The sequence below is a fragment of the Colias croceus genome, chromosome 9 (genome assembly GCF_905220415.1).
Source record: "Colias croceus chromosome 9, ilColCroc2.1".
Taxonomy (NCBI): domain Eukaryota; kingdom Metazoa; phylum Arthropoda; class Insecta; order Lepidoptera; family Pieridae; genus Colias; species Colias croceus.
Window position 1 is genome coordinate 572,524 of NC_059545.1, and position 17,850 is coordinate 590,373.

General features: G+C 34.4%; 2 protein-coding genes across 2 annotated transcripts; one reads left to right on the forward strand and one right to left on the reverse strand.

Moving 5' to 3' along the window:
- Positions 1 to 9,542: 9,542 nt before the first annotated feature.
- LOC123694622 (cytochrome c oxidase assembly protein COX11, mitochondrial) lies at positions 9,543 to 11,470 on the forward strand. Its single transcript, XM_045640106.1, has 4 exons — positions 9,543 to 9,891; positions 10,311 to 10,466; positions 10,707 to 10,874; positions 11,245 to 11,470. Exons 1-4 carry the CDS (start codon positions 9,658 to 9,660, stop codon positions 11,386 to 11,388), a joined length of 702 nt encoding a protein of 233 aa, XP_045496062.1. The 5' UTR covers positions 9,543 to 9,657; the 3' UTR covers positions 11,389 to 11,470.
- A 264-nt stretch (positions 11,471 to 11,734) lies between these two features.
- LOC123694623 (tektin-3-like) lies at positions 11,735 to 17,623 on the reverse strand. Its single transcript, XM_045640107.1, has 11 exons — positions 17,522 to 17,623; positions 17,277 to 17,416; positions 16,648 to 16,899; positions 16,474 to 16,564; positions 15,211 to 15,352; positions 14,787 to 14,884; positions 14,436 to 14,555; positions 13,289 to 13,421; positions 12,836 to 12,966; positions 12,361 to 12,515; positions 11,735 to 11,969 (listed from the first exon to the last, which is right to left on the reverse strand). The coding sequence occupies exons 1-11, from the start codon at positions 17,546 to 17,548 to the stop codon at positions 11,759 to 11,761; spliced, it is 1,500 nt and encodes a 499-aa protein (XP_045496063.1). The 5' UTR covers positions 17,549 to 17,623; the 3' UTR covers positions 11,735 to 11,758.
- Between the last annotated feature and the right edge of the window lie 227 nt (positions 17,624 to 17,850).

A 17,850-nucleotide genomic window follows, 5' to 3' on the forward strand; every position in this document is an offset into this window, starting at 1 on the left:
TTTTTTAGTTTTAATTTTTACTTCGTTTTTGAATTAACTTTAGGATGAGTATCTATTTTTTAATTCTAACGGTGCCTAACATTTCTTTGGATACTAACATTGCATGTTCTTCTAATATACCTTTGTTAAATGCATATTTAAAATGGATTTATGCATGGAAGTATTCCATTTTAAATGTACGTTCTATTCTCTATCGGTATCGTAGGTTGCATGATGAAAACACCTTGATTAGGTAGAGGTCGTAGTCGTAGACAAAATTGAAATATTTAATGAGAAGCAAATTAATGGGAGACATGGTGCATTATCTTACGCTTATGGTAGCACATCCCGTACGGTGGCTTCGCTTCACAGGTGGTAGCTTATTATTATTTGCACGTATTTATTTTTGTTTGCGTTTTAATTTCAGTTGCACAGTTGTACACACCTTATATATTGGGTTACGGTACTGCCAGTCTTAGCAGCGGCAAAGCCGGGTGGACGTTGTATGAGTGCGTGGATTGCGGGAACAAGTACAAGCACAAGGGATCACTGCAGCGGCATATAAAGTACGAGTGTAGGAAACAGCCGAGTTTCAAGTGCCCCTATTGCGTGTACCGCGCCTACCAGAAGCACAACTTGTTGCTGCACGAGCGCCACCTGCACAAAGACCTCCCAGAGAAAGTGGATTTTGTGTCGGAATGACCCGCGATAGGGTCCCACTCACACGTCAGTAATCATTTGTACACCTACACTAATGGACTAAAACACCAGCGACTTGGGATCACTAACATACTAACATTTTTATAAATGGCTCTGCCGCCACTGAAAAGGTCGATAGTACAAAACTCACTGTAATTACATGATCACGCTTTATTTCTCTAGCAGAAGGATGCTGATGATTTAAATGTGTTAACAAATGACTATCTCTGTTACAGTATTGATTAACGCGAGATAATCCCTGGGCGTATACTTAAAACATTTTATATCGACGAGAGAATTATTGGAGAATCCTACAGTGAAGAGGGGACGAGTCGGCTGAACTAAATCATCACATATTTGTTACTCAAAGCCATAAGTGTCTTAATACTCTTTTGTGAAAAATAACGCATTTTCATTGGTCAGTTTCGTTAGTGCATACCTTTTGATTAAAAGTTAAGTTGTGTATAAATAACTACATAACATGTGGCTGGTTTACCTCCGTAAGGGTGACCAATTAAAATGTGCTGTTTGCAATAAGTTTTTTGAGGATTGTGTATTATGCCTCATGTATAGAAAAATTAATTTAAAACATTGATTTGGCCATAATTAAAAGGGGCCAATACTTGCCATCACCTTCGCTATGAGGCATTTTGTAAGCAATTATTAATTATGTTTTGTCGCGAAACAAAACAAACCTGAAAAGGCAGCTTTAGTGAAATAGGTCATAATATCGTTACCAAATACCTTTTAGTAGTCAATAGAAAGCCAAATACTAATGTTTTATGATATATTGTAATTATAAGACTATTTTGTAAGACATGTTTTTCGATAATTTTATACGTATTATAAATAGATTGTTATATTTCTTGTTCTTGTTGTTAATGTTTAGTGAGTGTTCCTTGTTACCAAAGAAGTTTATAATTTGACACATGTTTTATATAACTTGTATTATAAGTCCAGTATTCCTGTTAAAGCGTACCTTCACGTATAATATTTTATTTGCATTTGTTACTGTTAATTAAGTTACCATCGAAGTTCAAAAAGCAATATTTTTAACCAAATCCAGTCGATTTAGCGTTAAGATATAAAATACCTAAGTGCCTTAAGATTTATAAGTAAATTATTATAATAAGTAAAAATATCTTGCAGGTTAACCAAAGATTTTAAATGCATTTCTAAAACAAAAATTTATTTTTAATGGCACCAAAGAAAATATTATATCTCAATTTTTTTTGGAAAAGTTAATAATAATAATTACGCACATTTTTATTGAAATAAATAACGATTGAATTTTTATGCACAGCCGGATAGAAAATTGAGGCTAGGGGTGTTAATACTATAATAAATATTATTAATATTGTCAGTTTACTAACATTTTACCCACCAAAAATGTGTATTGTAAGTTTTACTTTTGTTGATTGAAAAAATAAGTGTGTATTAACTGACTACGTTTTATCGGACAATAATTATAATTAATATTGCCTCTTAAATTTAAAATGTACAACACTGTGAATAACAAATATACGTATCGAACTTAGCACAATTTAATAAATTGTATATTAATATGGTTTTTAATATGTGCAAAACTCGTGTTAAATTTATGGCCCAAATGTGACTGAGCATTGAATATTACAATACTTTTCATGACGATTTACGAACAATTATTATTTTTGTAATTGAAAAAAATATAGCAGGTTGGAAATGAGGGCAATTTTACAAATTATAAGTTATTCCATAATAATTTTTGTGGGCATTTGGAACAATATAAGCTTTACATTAAAATAATCATTTATTAATTATGTTCTACGATATCCTTCAAGGAATTAATTTCGCACAAATTTTTCTGTTAAGTTTTAATTTATATTTCTACAGCGGTGTGGTTTGTTTTTCTTTCATTTGTGTATGTGAATAAATGTTCTTGATTTTATAATACTATTATTTATTGTAAATATATAGTACCCTTAAAATAAGACATAGACCGTAGTAGGTAGGTAAATATGTACAGGTTATAGCTTATGAATGGTAAGGATGAAAATAAAATATTAGAGAAGACTTTAATTGTTGCAGGTGAAGTGGATTTTTTTAAAACGATGATGCAAAATATGTTGCCGGTCGCGGTGGTCCCGATGAAGACGAAAAACTTTTGGTCACCTTACGACACCAGTTATGAGTGTGAGAAATGCAAGAGAAAATACAGGCATAAAAGTACATACAGAAGACACGTAACATACGAGTGTGGGAAGGAACCCATGTTCCGATGTCCCTTCCTCGACTGCACCTACAAGGCGTATCAGAAAACTCACACCGACGCACACATAAAGACAAAACACAAAATTATGACGCTTGAATATCAAGGATGATCGAATATTTAGTGAAAGTAACAAAATTGTGATATTAAATTAATTATATTTATTATGTTAATTAATGAGTCTACTTTTTTACATTTAACTTATTTTTATTATTTTGTAAATGTTAAAAGATAGTCTTAAATTTAGAACTAAGTTGGAGTACAAAGAATTCTCGTGAAGTAAATGATACAGAATAGATTATAATATTATTATTATTAGTATCCTTACATATTATAGTTATTTCGTTAATTTTAATTATTGCAAACGTATTTATTGTATATCATGTTTGTAGTTATATTTAAAAAACAAAAATGCATTTTTACCCAAATTAAAACAAAAAATATGTTAGCAATGGGAAATAAAAAATCGCCTCTATTTTATAAAGGATAATAATATTCAAATGAGATTTTCGTGAAATAATAAAAATAATAGTGTCCCTTCGTCCAGCATACTCACCATGGAATCCTGATATTTTATGAATGTCAAAAAACTGTTCTGAAATAGTGCTAAATAGTGCCCAAAGGAAAAAAATAGTGCTCTTGTACTTGCGAAGTTATAGCCATAGTTCGATGAGTATGCTGGACGAAGGTTTCGCCCAGCATACTCACCTCCGTCCGGAGAATCTGTATACGCTTCAAACATAATTCATACTTCAAAAAATAGTTCCCAAATAGTGCCAAACGGTGCCCTACGCCCAGCATACTCACCTCAGTGCGCGAATATCGAACGAGCTATAGGTATAATTTACGTCTCAAAAAATTGTGCTTGAAATAGTGCCCAATATCAGTCCAATTTTTGCTTGACTTTTGACTTAGAAAACCATTAAATTTTAATGTAAACTTCTACATACTAACGTAAAATGGGGTACAGTCGTCGACACATGTTTTTGGACAAAAATACTTTCTAATTGTAGACTTCATGTTATTGGAAATAATTATGGTATTTTCTCACATGTCAAAAACTTTATAAATAATAATAAATGAATGAAACTTTAAGCGTAAATGAAGTCTATTACTTCATTGCATTGTGTGTTTGTCTGAATAAAAACAGTCATTTGCAGCCAATAAAATTAATATCTTGAAAAATCCGGATGATAATCGGTAATAGTCTTCACTTCACGTCATATTATCTAAAAAATACATCTGTGTTAATTCTATAGTTACGTTTATACTTACTACCGACGCTCGCGCTGACTGATTCTACCTATTTCGATATTGAAATGTAACTAACGTGAACTTAAGACGAGAACAGATCCTGACGGGTAACGAGGACAAGCTTGTAATAAAAAAATTGAAGAAAAGTAAATTATATCCTAGCAAATAAGACAGTGTTTCATTTCCAGTAGAATTGGAGGATAAAACCAGGCCTCCGCAGAAGTAGGTATATAAATAGGTATTTGAGATCCAATTAGATAAACAAACAAGTTACATTACGTTATTATGTGTGTACCTACCTACATCAAACCTTTAAAAAAGTAACTAAGTAGGTACCCATTTTTAAAACTTCTTAAGCATGTCCTTAATTTTAAGTGTACAGTGTCATATTCAACGAAAAAATGAACGTGTTTTTGTAAAAAACAACTCGCTTGCTATCTAGTTTTACAGTGCAATTAATGAATGAGTGTAAAATCAATTTAGTTGAATGCCACTATTATAATTATAAATTGAAATATACTTAGGTACTGATTTGGGTGCAGCTCCTATATTGATTACGTACTAGATACACAATTTTATATAGGTAAATAATGACATCACCAACACATTGTTTGGTTTTGCAACCCACTATGTAGTCAAACTCAAAAGCCGGCGTTATTATAATGATGTGCGACGAAGTAAACAAACAAAGAAACTGAGAAGCGCTTGTTCGTTTCGATTGCTTTGTGACACAAAATGGACCCTTATCACCTTCAAAATACAGATCAGCCTTGTCTAATAATCGTAAGATGTTAGGGCAGCGCCATCTAGTATTTAAACATAAACATATTCATTTGCGTCGCGGGCGCCGCGCGTCGTAAGCCCCATACCTATTGACCGTACGTGCATCCATTACTGCCACACTATATTGAACTTTATCACATGAGGAATACAGGTCAATTCCGTAAACGTTGTGGTACCGTCCTTGATCCGGAAAATGATTATTTTGAATAATTTTGTCAGTTGTAATGTAAGCATTAATAACAGCAACGTTATTTTTCATGCATGATTTACTTCATTTGATATCTTAATCCTTCAAGCGCCGTGATCTAGACAAAATATATAAAATCATTGTTCCTAGCTACCGGGGTCCCATGCGACGCGCGAAGGCTTAATCATATTATTATAAAGTATTATTAAAATAATGTGTAATTAATAATATTGCGATTCTAAAGTAAATACTCCCTTACATAGACAATTAATAATTTACACAAGACAAAAATTGTTAGAAAGAAAGTTAATAATATTGTATTCGACTGTACTCAATGTAATGTATGTAGAAGTTTACAATCAAATTTAATGGTTTTCTAGGTCAAAAGTCAAGCAAAAATTGGACTGATATTGGGCACTATTTCAAGCACAATTTTTTGAGACGTAAATTGTACCTATAGCTCGTTCGATATTCGCGCACTGAGGTGAGTATGCTGGGCGTAGAAACTACGCCCAGCATACTCACTGAACGAAGCCTGTAACTCCGAAGTTATTCGAGCACTGTTTTTTCTTTTTGGGCACCGTTTGGCACTATTTGGGAACTATTTTTTGAAGTATGAATTATGTTTGAAGCGTATACAGATTCTCCGGACGGAGGTGAGTATGCTGGGCGAAACCTTCGTCCAGCATACTCATCGAACTATGGCTATAACTTCGCAAGTACAAGAGCACTATTTTTTTTTTTGGGCACTATTTAGCACTATTTCAGAACAGTTTTTTGACATTCATGAAATATCAGGATTCCATGGTGAGTATGCTGGACGAAGGGACACAAATAATACCCAGTCAGTGCTTGTACTCCTTCAATATCCAGTTCTTTATATTTTCAAGTTATTGCAAATCGGAAAGATGCATGTAATGTACCTACCTATATGCATACTAACTAAACATAGGTACTGTTTAATCGGAACTTGAAAATTGAATTGAAGATCACGTTCCAGAATAGCCACTAAGAAAGTGAGGTACCGTCAAACGGGGTGAATAGGGATCGTGGGGTGAATAGGGAAAAAATTGGGATCCAAATTATCACGGTAATAACTCTGATCATTGATTAACCATAGCCTATAAAATGGCAAGAATTCAATATAGAATAGTTATTTTTTAAACTGGTAACTTTTATTTGACGTAAAGTTAGAAATAAATTGTCAAAACAGTATTCTGAAGTTTCGTCTTTGAACTACCTGCTATCGAAGTGTCTTTAATTTTAAAAAGTTTCGTTGTTTTTGTGGTTAAATTAATATCATAACGACTATCTACGTAATTGGTGTTTATTCTAGAGCCTGTATAACGTATTGTAAGGACAATTGAAAAGCTTTAATATCGTAAAATTATATTTTATTAAGAGCAAGAATTTATTTACATAATAAGAGGTTTTTAGGTACGCGTTGGGGGTTTTTAGGTACGACTGGGGGGTCAATAGGGACGCCATATTTAATAAATAGAGATGATGCAGTTTGTCAAGAGACAGTAAAGGGACTATAGGAACAGGGTTGTCACTTGATTTATGAAGTCGTTTAAAAAAGCTTGTAGGTACTCGCGATGTAATTTAACATTTTTAATTCATATACCCGACACAATTAAAATCATGTTAATATTTTGAAGAATATGCCTATTTATTTGTACATAATTATGCTTTAATTAAAGTCCCTAAACCATAAATTTAGGTACTTTAATTCATTCTTGACACTAAATACATGATCCTTCAACTCATCTTGGCGTGCGGCGCAATGTGTGCCGCACACAAAACGCACGCACCAAAATGCGTTTAATAATTTTATACCTACTTGCCTAAATAATAATTATACTAACAAAATTGTGACAGCCCTAACGGTTTTTCCCTATAATGCCAATAACCGTCCCTATTGACCCCATATTGTGTTTGAATAGGGACGACCTATAATTTTAAGAAATAATTTAAACTGGATGCTTTTCATGATTCATTGTAAATTTCTTAAGAATATTCAGAATGCGACTCAAGTTTTAATACCAAAATCAATACAATATTTTCAGGAATTAATGGTGATAAATGTGTTCAAAGTTCAATTCTGTGCCTATTCACCCCGTTTGACGGTAATTGCCTGACTTATCTAAATGTGTTTTAGGCGTGAGATGAGTGGCTTACAAATGGCCGCAGGCCGATTTAAATTTTAAAATTCAATATTGTTGGTAACCTGTTAAAACTATTTTTTGACTTAACCCCTTACCGCATACAAAGCCATATATGGACGACGAAGTTTATGAATTTTTTAAAGGCTAACTATAAACAATATCTAAAAAAACTACCTTACATCTTAAACAGCATTTCATCGAGAATTGGAATGTAATTAATTTATACAGTGTAAATATTATCCATCAGATATGTTATAGATTTAGTCTAGCGCGTGCGACGGTTTGGGTGAGCGGAAAAAACCGTGATTTTCAAATTAAGATTTCAATATCAAAAAGGTGAGTAAAGCCATGAAAAAAAATATTACTTCATTCTTTAGTCTTTCTAAAATAAGGTAAAACATTTGGTTAGGTTGTTTTTTTTGCTTTAATCATGTTTTTTTGTACTTTTCCAAATCTGTCATATTTGGCTTCGTATGCATTCCGTCCAAAATATATTATGTCATATGTGGCTTGGTATGCATTCAATGATACTTCCACTGATTGTTCCAGTTTCGATCCTGGACACTTTTATCTCACTGCTAAGCATGTAAATATCATAATATCATCATCAATAAATACAGACTCATGCTATATGCCACTGTATGATTTTTAATTAGCCGTTTCAGAGCAAATGCTAAAGTCAGGGAAAGCTTTTATTACCAAAAGTCGTGGTCGTCTCTCAAAAACTTAGAAACATCGGCATCTCTGGAGTCTCCTCAGTATTTCTGACTCGCCAATTGCCGCAAAAAAGCTACGAAAAACTCCTGCAGGACATCTAGATTTTCACTTTGATTCTGTACGATCTGATGGGATTAGTCATTACCGAATTTGGAAGAAGAACGCCCGTCAGCTATGCCTATATTGTTCCAATTTCGTTCCTTCACGTTATGTGAAAAATATAACGTGTATTTATGTTATAATGACAAACGTAATTGTTTTAAGCAACTTCACGAAGTATACCTAAGTTGGCTGTGATCCCGGGTGTTATTTAGGTATCCACATAAAGTGCTAACATTTCGCCCGCGGCCTCGCCCGCGTTTTCAAAGAAAACCCCGCATAGTTCCCGTTCCCGTGGGATTTTCGGGATAAAACCTATCCTATGTGTTAGTTCAAGTTACCCTCTATATTATGTGTGCTAAATTTCATAGAAGTCGGTTCAGTAGTATTTGCGTGAAAAAGTAACAAACAAACACATACACATACATCCACCCTCACAAACTTTCGCATTTATAATATTAGTAGGATAGGATTTATGTAAAGTATATGTAGCATATCAGTTGACTTAGCATTCAGGATACAAGACTAAGTTTAGTTTGGGGCTTAGCAACCGTGTGTGTGAAATTAGTCCGGAATATGTTTTTATTTTATTGATTAGTTACTTTTTTCTAATTGCATACGAAGCCATATATGACAGAAAAAATACAACAAACACTGCATACGAGTCCATATATGGCGCCGTTATATATTTTCTATTATATAAGTAAATATTTTTTTTCTCAATTTGATCTCATAATGTAAGGTCTAATATACGCTTTTTTGCAAAAAAATAATTTTTATTTCATCTCCTTAATAATTCATGCAATAAGGGGTTAAAATTGGAAAATTGAAATACTAAATGATGCCATTTTAGAGTAGGTATCACGAGTGATTCACGAATTACTTTTTGTGAGCGGTAAATTAATAATAGGTAATAAATTATTCAGGGTACAATACAGTAGAAATCACCAAAAATTACTTAGGTACTTATATCGTTGGCATCACTGCAAGTCGTTTGTGGAAATGTAAACGGACAAAAAAAAAAAGCTCTAATGTGTTAGTACCTTAGTTAGTACTAGTACCGATTTCAATAATTATATCTAATTATTTATTTGATGACTGAAGTCATAGACTGAAGTTAAGAAAACTTAGGGAGGCCTTGTCGAGCAGCTTAGAGCAGTGAGCGCTCCCTAGAGTATATAATGAGTATATATATTTTGTTCTATGAGTGAGCGTCCCACGGCTGCAACTACGACGGCGACTGAAGTAAATCATAATTTCGATATTTATTAGTTGCTCGCTATTTTAATCCAAATTAAAAATTGATTGTCATTAATTATTTTCTAAGCAAAATACATTCAGCGGCTCAGAAAAAAAATATCATAAATAACAGACCCGACATTTTGCATAAAAAAGAAATCCCGAATCCGTCAGTGTCATTTGTCATCCTGTAAAATACGAGCAAATGTCAAAAAAATAATTTTGAACCATTTTGATTTGAGAAAAAAATGAATTAAAATAATAAGATTGTAAATAAAAGCACAATGAATCGTTTAGTTCGAGTTAATAGGCATTGTTTTAATACATTAAAATGTAACTATAAGGTTTCACAACAAACTTTGTTAAGCCCGAAACATTTTTCTCCAGATTTACTTATTATAAGGAAAGTGCACGAGGAAAGGAAAATCCGGTCAACTCTTAATTATATGATTGCACTAGGTGTTATGACTGTAGGATTAAGTTATGCAGCAGTTCCATTATACAGGATATTTTGTCAAGTAAGTAACCTATCAATTTTCCTTAACAAGGGGATAATAATATTATACTCATCTATAAAATTATCCTGTCGAGCTTATTCTTAAAATCATTAATATATGTATGATATTATGTTATAACAATATTTCTACATAACATTTTAAACATTGTTCTGCAATTACTCAAACGATTTTGAGACAATTTATTTAATTGTTTTATAGATTTAGTGTTCACTGTAATAATTGAGTATTTTTGCTAAAATCATTGGTTATGCTTAGACTTCAATCACTAAGTAGTAAGTAAATCCAAAAATTCTATAGAAAGAAAGGTAAAAATTACAGCTGAGAATTTTTCTCAATTAAAATCCTTTGTTATTGTTGGTAGAATGCTGTTTTTGTCTATTAAAAAAGGTTATTTTAATATTTTACACCTCTTAATACAGGCATACAGCTATGGAGGCACCACAGGCCAAGCGGAGGCCACAGATGATGTAAGCAAAATGACAGCTGTTAAGGAGAGGCCTATTAAGATTCGCTTCAATGCTGATGTAGCCTCCTCCATGCAGTGGAACTTCAAGCCGCAACAAGTTGATATCACGGTAAGTGAAGATAGTCGAGTCAGGGCATTATTATACTGATGTTGTTGGAATTTGATATATTCTTTCATATTAGAGCTGTGTGGTATTTAAATATTTCTTTTAATTTTTTATTATAAATTGTAGAATAAGTAACAAAATAATAGGAAAGATATAATCTTGCTGGTTAAAGTAAATTATTTCCATAGTCGCTTTTTGTGTTATTTTAGGATTGTTCCTTTTAATAAAATATACATTTTCCAGGTAGTACCTGGTGAAACAGCCCTAGCTTTCTACACGGCCCGCAACCCAACAGACAAGCCTGTAGTTGGTATTAGCACATACAATGTGATCCCATTTGAAGCCGGTCAGTACTTCAATAAGATACAGTGCTTCTGTTTCGAAGAACAGATGCTCAATCCTCATGAAATGGTAAGTTATAAACTGATTTTATATTATTTTCGTGGACAATTTGTTTCATAAGCACTTAAATTAATTCTAATTTATATAGGAGCCTTCCTCGCTACATAAGCTATCTAACACTGAAACAATTTTTCAACTCGGACCAGTAGTTCCCGAGATTAGCGCGTTCAAACAAACAAATAAACAAACTCTTCAGCTTTATAATATTAGTATAGATTAAATTGTTTTACCACTTGATGTCTGGATAAAAATGTAATTCCTATCAATGAGCATTTAATCACAATGTTTCATTCCTGTATTCTATCCAATTCTTATAAAAGCTAGTAATTAATGCATAATGTTAATTATTGTATTAAATGAATGTTTTATTCTTCAACAGGTAAACATGCCAGTATTCTTCTACATAGATCCAGAATTTAGCGAAGACCCAAAGATGGAATATATTGACGAGATAGTATTGTCCTACACATTCTTTGAGGCAAAAGAGGGATTGAAATTGCCAGTTCCTTCCTATGTTAAATAATTTGACACAAAGTAGTATTTACTTAGAAAATAGAAATGTATAAATGTTGATTTATTTATTTTTAATAAAAAATGGATATAAACCAGCTTTTTATTGCATCCCAATTCCCATACAAGCTCTATAATCATTATTACCTATCTAAGATTATTATCAATGAAGGCTTAAACCTACACGTGACTTAAACCTAAATATAGGGATGTAAACACAAGAAAAACAATTTTTTTACTGGCAACTTATCACACATTTCACAAACATCCATAGAGTACGTTAAGTAGAATGAACATTATATTATGGTCATTTAATGACCCCCTAGGCCCTACACTTCAAAACAAAATAAAACACGAGATTCCCAGAACCATTTATTGAAACATTAAGATTTGATAGCCGCTGTAACCGGGTACCCACGCCTCAGCCCCATACACTGATCCCGGTCTATGAACAGCGTCGTCGACTTGTTACGAAGGTCGGCCTCTAGTCCCGCGCGAACACCTAAAAGCGTTTGATGCGTTCCTTCCGCCGTGGCTATCTTGGATCTCAGGGTTTCCATGGTTTCTTGCAGGTCACAGCACTCTTTGACCAACCTGGAATGTATTAAAATTAGCAATACTTAGCTATTTTATTTAATACGTTATTATTCAAAGTACGATCTATAAACAAAGATTTATTTTATATAGCCACATTTTCAATTAATTTGAAATTTAACGGAATTTGTGCATCAACGTTATAAAAGTTCACATCGGCTTTGAACAGGTAGCTATATAAGTTTCTCAATTTATTTAAATTTCAACAAGGACATAACTCCAACGAAACCAAAAAGTCGTTAAAATCGGATCAGCCTTTCATGATTTACAAATTACAATAGATCTAACACAATTTCCATTTAAACGTCTAGAAAATTAGTCAGTCAGTTAGTCTATAACCTATGTGTAGAAAAGTCAGATTAGTCAGTTTGTCTGTCTGTCAATCGTATACCGGTTCTGCGCCTCGTCCCGGCACTTCTCGAGGTGCGGTCTGTTGGTGCGCGCCTGCAGCCGCGTGTGCGCGACCCGCAGCGGCTGCAGCTTGTCCTCGATCGCTTTGTTTAGCAGCTCGAGCGTTTTCTCCACGTCAAACATCTCTTGTTGCACCTGTACGTGTGAAACATGACGTGTAACATGTGTAATACGTGTTGTTTATGCCACACTCAAACGTAGGTATAATGATAATGACTATAGATGTGATACGCAAATTGTAGGTCTGATATTATACGTACAAAAAATATGTTTCATAGTATGTATGACACGTGTTATAATAGAAAATTACATGTCATCTCGAATACTGTGTTTATAAATAAAAAAATCAATTTATCTGACGTGTATAATATTTTACCGTCTTTTTACTAAACAATTAAGAACTGTGAATAAAAAGCCCTAGAGATATTACAGTTCCATCTACTACAATACAGTACCTTGTGCAAGTGCAATTGCAGTTTATTCTTGATCTCGATGGTCTCAGCGATGCGACGTGTGAAGGCGCTGTTGGTGTTGCTCCACTGGTCCCAGATCTCCGTCGCCGACACGTTTATCAGGTTCTCCGCGTCTGATAACGTGTTATCAGTTATAGAAATGTAGAGGTGGGGGGATTCAGAAGTTTTACATGATTATGGATAGGATATGTGAGAAAATTTGATTGGTAGGAAATTATTTGTCAAATTATGAGAATTATAACTTAGTCTAACTATTCGAATAGGTGAGTTAGTAGTAGTGAGTGTGTGTTAGTAAATTACTTAGCGAGTGAGCGTGTTAGTAAATATTATAGTGAGTGAGTTTAGATGACTGAGTGAGTGAGTTAGTATATCACTTAGTGAGTGAGTGAGTTAGTATGTTAGTCACTCAGTGACTAAGTGGTGTGTACACGTTACCGGAGAGCATCTGCACGGCCTTGGCGCGCTCGGACTGCGAGCGCTGCAGCGTGGCCGCGCTCGCCGCCGCCCAGCGCTCCGCGTCGCACACCGACGGGTCGTAGCGCTCTATCCCCGCGTAGAATTGGAGCCCCTGCGCATACACTGCCTTTATATCTCGCATACAAAGTGGTTATAGCGAATTAAAAAAAAAAATCTACACTCCCACCGCCCAGCTGCAACTTAGTCGATATGAACTAGACTGAAAGAACTCAACCTAGACTGTCTAACCAGTCGATATGATATGATAGAAAACAGTCTCGCGTTTATACTTCACATATAGTTATAGCGATTTACGTAAAAATTCCACACTCCTGTCACCCAGCTTCATCTTATACTCGATATGATTGAAAACAATCTCGACAGGACGACCAGCTATATACGATCTACTGGCCAGTTAAAAAGGAAATTTATCTTAACGGAGAAGAGCCACTACTTGTACTTGTGTGAATCACAAAAAAGCTCGAAGTTCAACTAACACCAAAAAATAATGGCAACGCTTAACAATTTACGTTAACATAATAAACAACATAGCATATAATACACAACTATTAAAAATAGTTATTGTACGTATAGATTCGAGTTTTGATCAACGTACACATTACACCAATACGGCCTCCATCACTAGCGATAATAATATAGCCCTATCTTCGAATATATGAAACATTTTGGTCCTTCGAGCCGGATCTATAACTTAAGTCTTAACCATCTACTGACATGAGACAACTACAGTGATGCTACCATCAACTGACAAAATTGATTATTATCATCTGAACACTGAAAATGCTAATATCCTAATATTTTAATTCATTTTTGCTCCTAACTATGATGAAAATGTCGTCAAGAAATTCCGCATGTCACGACAAATGTTTACTGAAATAAGAAGTTTGTGTCGTTTTGTTTGACAATGATGGATTGAATTTATCACCCAAAGTTTTTCAATACGTTTTCATGATGCAGGTAAGTTTTCCTTGTGCAACAGTCGGTCGACATTATTTTTATCGAATTAGCTACCACACATGCACAGTTTTAAACAAAAAGTGTCAAAAATACCAAAAAAGGAAATTGCATGATTAACAATTGCATGACAAATAAAACCAAACCAAACCTTGGAGAAGTTGTTCAGTTGATGGCACATGGAGTCGATTCCCAAAGCGTATTCTTTATTGCGCATATCTGTCTCGAGCTCGTTCTGTGTGGCGCGACAATTCTTAGACTGTTGACGGACCTATATTATAAACATAGATATAAAAAACAAAGAGTAATATTTTATTTTACTCTTGAAATACAATATTTTTCTGACTGTTTCTATTTTTTCTAAATAAATAGTGAAGCTCCGTATCCGTTCATCTAACCATCCTCACAATAAAATCTATTAGAAATTAGAATCAATAATAATTCATAAGAATATAGTTTTGTAGCTCGTTCAAATAGACAAGTAGATAGTAATAAATAGAACCTTCTCGAGCATGTTCCGGAATTTATCCTGGCATTCGCGGAGTATGGCCACTTCTTTGAGAAGTGATTGCTCCACAGCATCGTGGACCTGCTCGAGCCCTATAAAAAATATTTAAATAGCTAAAAAATCGACATTGAATATATGCATTGTAACCAATACATCTCGCTCAAAAATTGTCTCAAACAAAACTTTTTAGGCGCGTTGAGAGTACAGTCAAGGTCACATCATGGCAATACCATCACGTTCGTGACATGGAGAGCGCGACGATTTTGGTTTATTTGAATCTTGCCAAAGAAGTTTCACTTCCGACACGTATGCTCAGCACATACGCTCTCTTATTAAAGGATAGAAAATAACGGAGCGTTTTGACTAAGCAATATTAACTCGCAATCTTTACAGATTGTGAGTCTACTATAACACTCGCCCTGTCTCTTCTCGCGATGGTAGAGGCACTCCTGCACGATGTGCAGCGGCCCCTCGATGCCGGCCACCGCGCGCTCCAGCTGCCGCCGCGTGTCGTTCAGCTTCTCGCACGTGCCAACCAGGCGCTCCATTTCGATTGACACCTGGCGCAATGTTATTGTTTTCACATCTGGTTATCTATACTAATATTATAAAGCTGAAGAGTTTGTTTGAACGCGCTAATCTCGGGACCTACTGGTCCGATTTTAAAATTATTTCGGTTTAGATAGCCCATATTTTATCGAGGAAGGTTATCTTACATCTAACATCTACACTAATATTACAAAGAGGAAAACTTTGTTTGTTTGTTTGTTTGATTGTAATGAAGAGGCTCAGAAACTACTGGTCCGATTTTAAAAATTCTTTCACCGTTCGAAAGCTACATTATCCACGAGTAACATAGGCTAGGTTATATCCCGGAAATCCCACGGGAACGGGAACTATCCGGGTTTTTCTTTGAAAAAGCGGGCGAAGCCGCAGGCGGAAAGCTAGTATATTATAAAGGCGAAAGTTTGTAAGTATGGATGTATGGATGTTTGTTACTCTTTCACGTAAAAACTACTGAATGGATTTGAATGAAATTTAACACACATATAGAAGGTAACTTGGATTAACACATAGGATAGGTTTCATCCCGGAAATCCAACGGGAACGGGAACTATGCGGGTTTTTCTTTGAAAACGCGGGCGAAGCCGGGGGCGGAAAGCTAGTAGGTTATATATCATCAACCTAAGACCAACAGAAGCGGAGCAATGCGGGTGAAACCGCGGGGAACAGCTAGTATAATATATAGATAATCAATGCTTCACCCGTGTTTTGAAAGGAAATTAACGCCGCAGTAATAGCGCCATCTATAGTAAATTTTATGGTTACTGAATAAGCAAAACAATTATTTGTCTTCAGGAAAAAGATTAATTACTGTGGTAAAAATAGCATATATCACTCTCAAGCTGGGCAGCTTGAGAGTAATATATGTATGAGTATCGCCAGACAAATAAATCACACCATAGGCACTATCACTCCGATGCTACGCTAAAAGTTCTTACGTTTGATAACAAAATTCTTATGATGAAAGAATGTGTGACGTGTGAAAAATAAGTGCATAGTTACATATTTAAAAAAGCTACAAATATCAGATCAGTCAGAATTTGAGAGTAATTTCTCTGTAAAACGAATATAAACAATAAATGTAATTCACCAACTTTTTTTTAAACACACATCTCACCTCATTCCTCCAGAAAGTGGTGTCAGTGATGCGCTCACCGATTCGTCTGCCAGAGTCACGCTGACCCTGAGTTCCGATCTCATCAGTCTCTCTGCGATTTTTATTTAAAAACAAATTTCATTTCCCGTTTTAGAGTATGAGACAGGGATAAAAAATCTAATTTCCAAAACATACCTCAACATCCTCATAATATCATTCCGTACACGCTCTGAAAAGTTTCTCTTCGCGTCTGACTCATTGTAATTCTTGATACTATTCTGATTCCACTCATATTGCGTGTATCGTGTATAAAGGGCAGCTCGAGCAGCGTGCTCGGGGCTCCGGTCGAAGCCGGTCACGAGGTTCGGAAAGCGGAGCGGTTCCGCGGCCATGCCGGCTGGTGTGTAGCACGGATCGACCATCGTGTTGGTTATGGGCTGGGATGGCCTTGCCATAGACAAATGTCGTTAATAAATTGTGCGGTGATATTTTGAATATTTATTGGGAACTGGACTAACTAACTGGCTAAGCTAACTGGTTAAGCCTTGAAAGCGATAGGTATATATTTCTTATATATTTACAATATTGAAATAGAAAAGTGGAGTATTACAGAAATTACGCACATGCATTGTAACAATAATTTCGCTTTTTTCTAATTCCAATGAATGAAAATGTTCAAGTATTTTGAACTTACTTTCAATGAAATCTCTTTAATTACTACAAAATAATATAAAACTAAAGCGTTTGCAACATATGGCAATATTTTTATAACAAATAATATTAAAATATATTGTATTAATTAATTAAATATGTTACGATCATACATAGGAGTAACTTCGATTTCTTCGTAACCCATAATAGGCCTCCATGGATGTTTCTTGGGCGAGTGAAAACAGTAGCCTACTTGAGGAGGCACACTTGGAGCACCCGCTGTCTCCTTTACGGGGCTCCATTGTTGTAATTGCTGTAAAATAATGAGTACTTATTAAATTTAACAATAATTATTATTATGATCATTGCAAAGCTTAAAAACTCAATTAGTAAACCATTTGGTAAATAAAAAATGTACCGTGCACATTGTTACTTCCTTAGCCATTATGGATATTTTATCTAATCTCACCAAAATAATTTAAAATAACGGTTTCATATAAAATAAAACATAAAAATAAACATATTATGGCTATAAAAAATTAAATTTGAATTTGGTGTCGTTTCATAATGTCACTCATGAATTATAGAATTTTTATTTATGACATCAGTTCAAAATCTGTGGTTCAAAATCTGTGTTCAAAATACATTATAAAGCCGATTGCACATTTTAAACGCTTTGATTTTAAAGATTATAGACTACTAGATTGCTATTCATTGGAATGTTTCCAGCGTTCAGTATATTAAGAA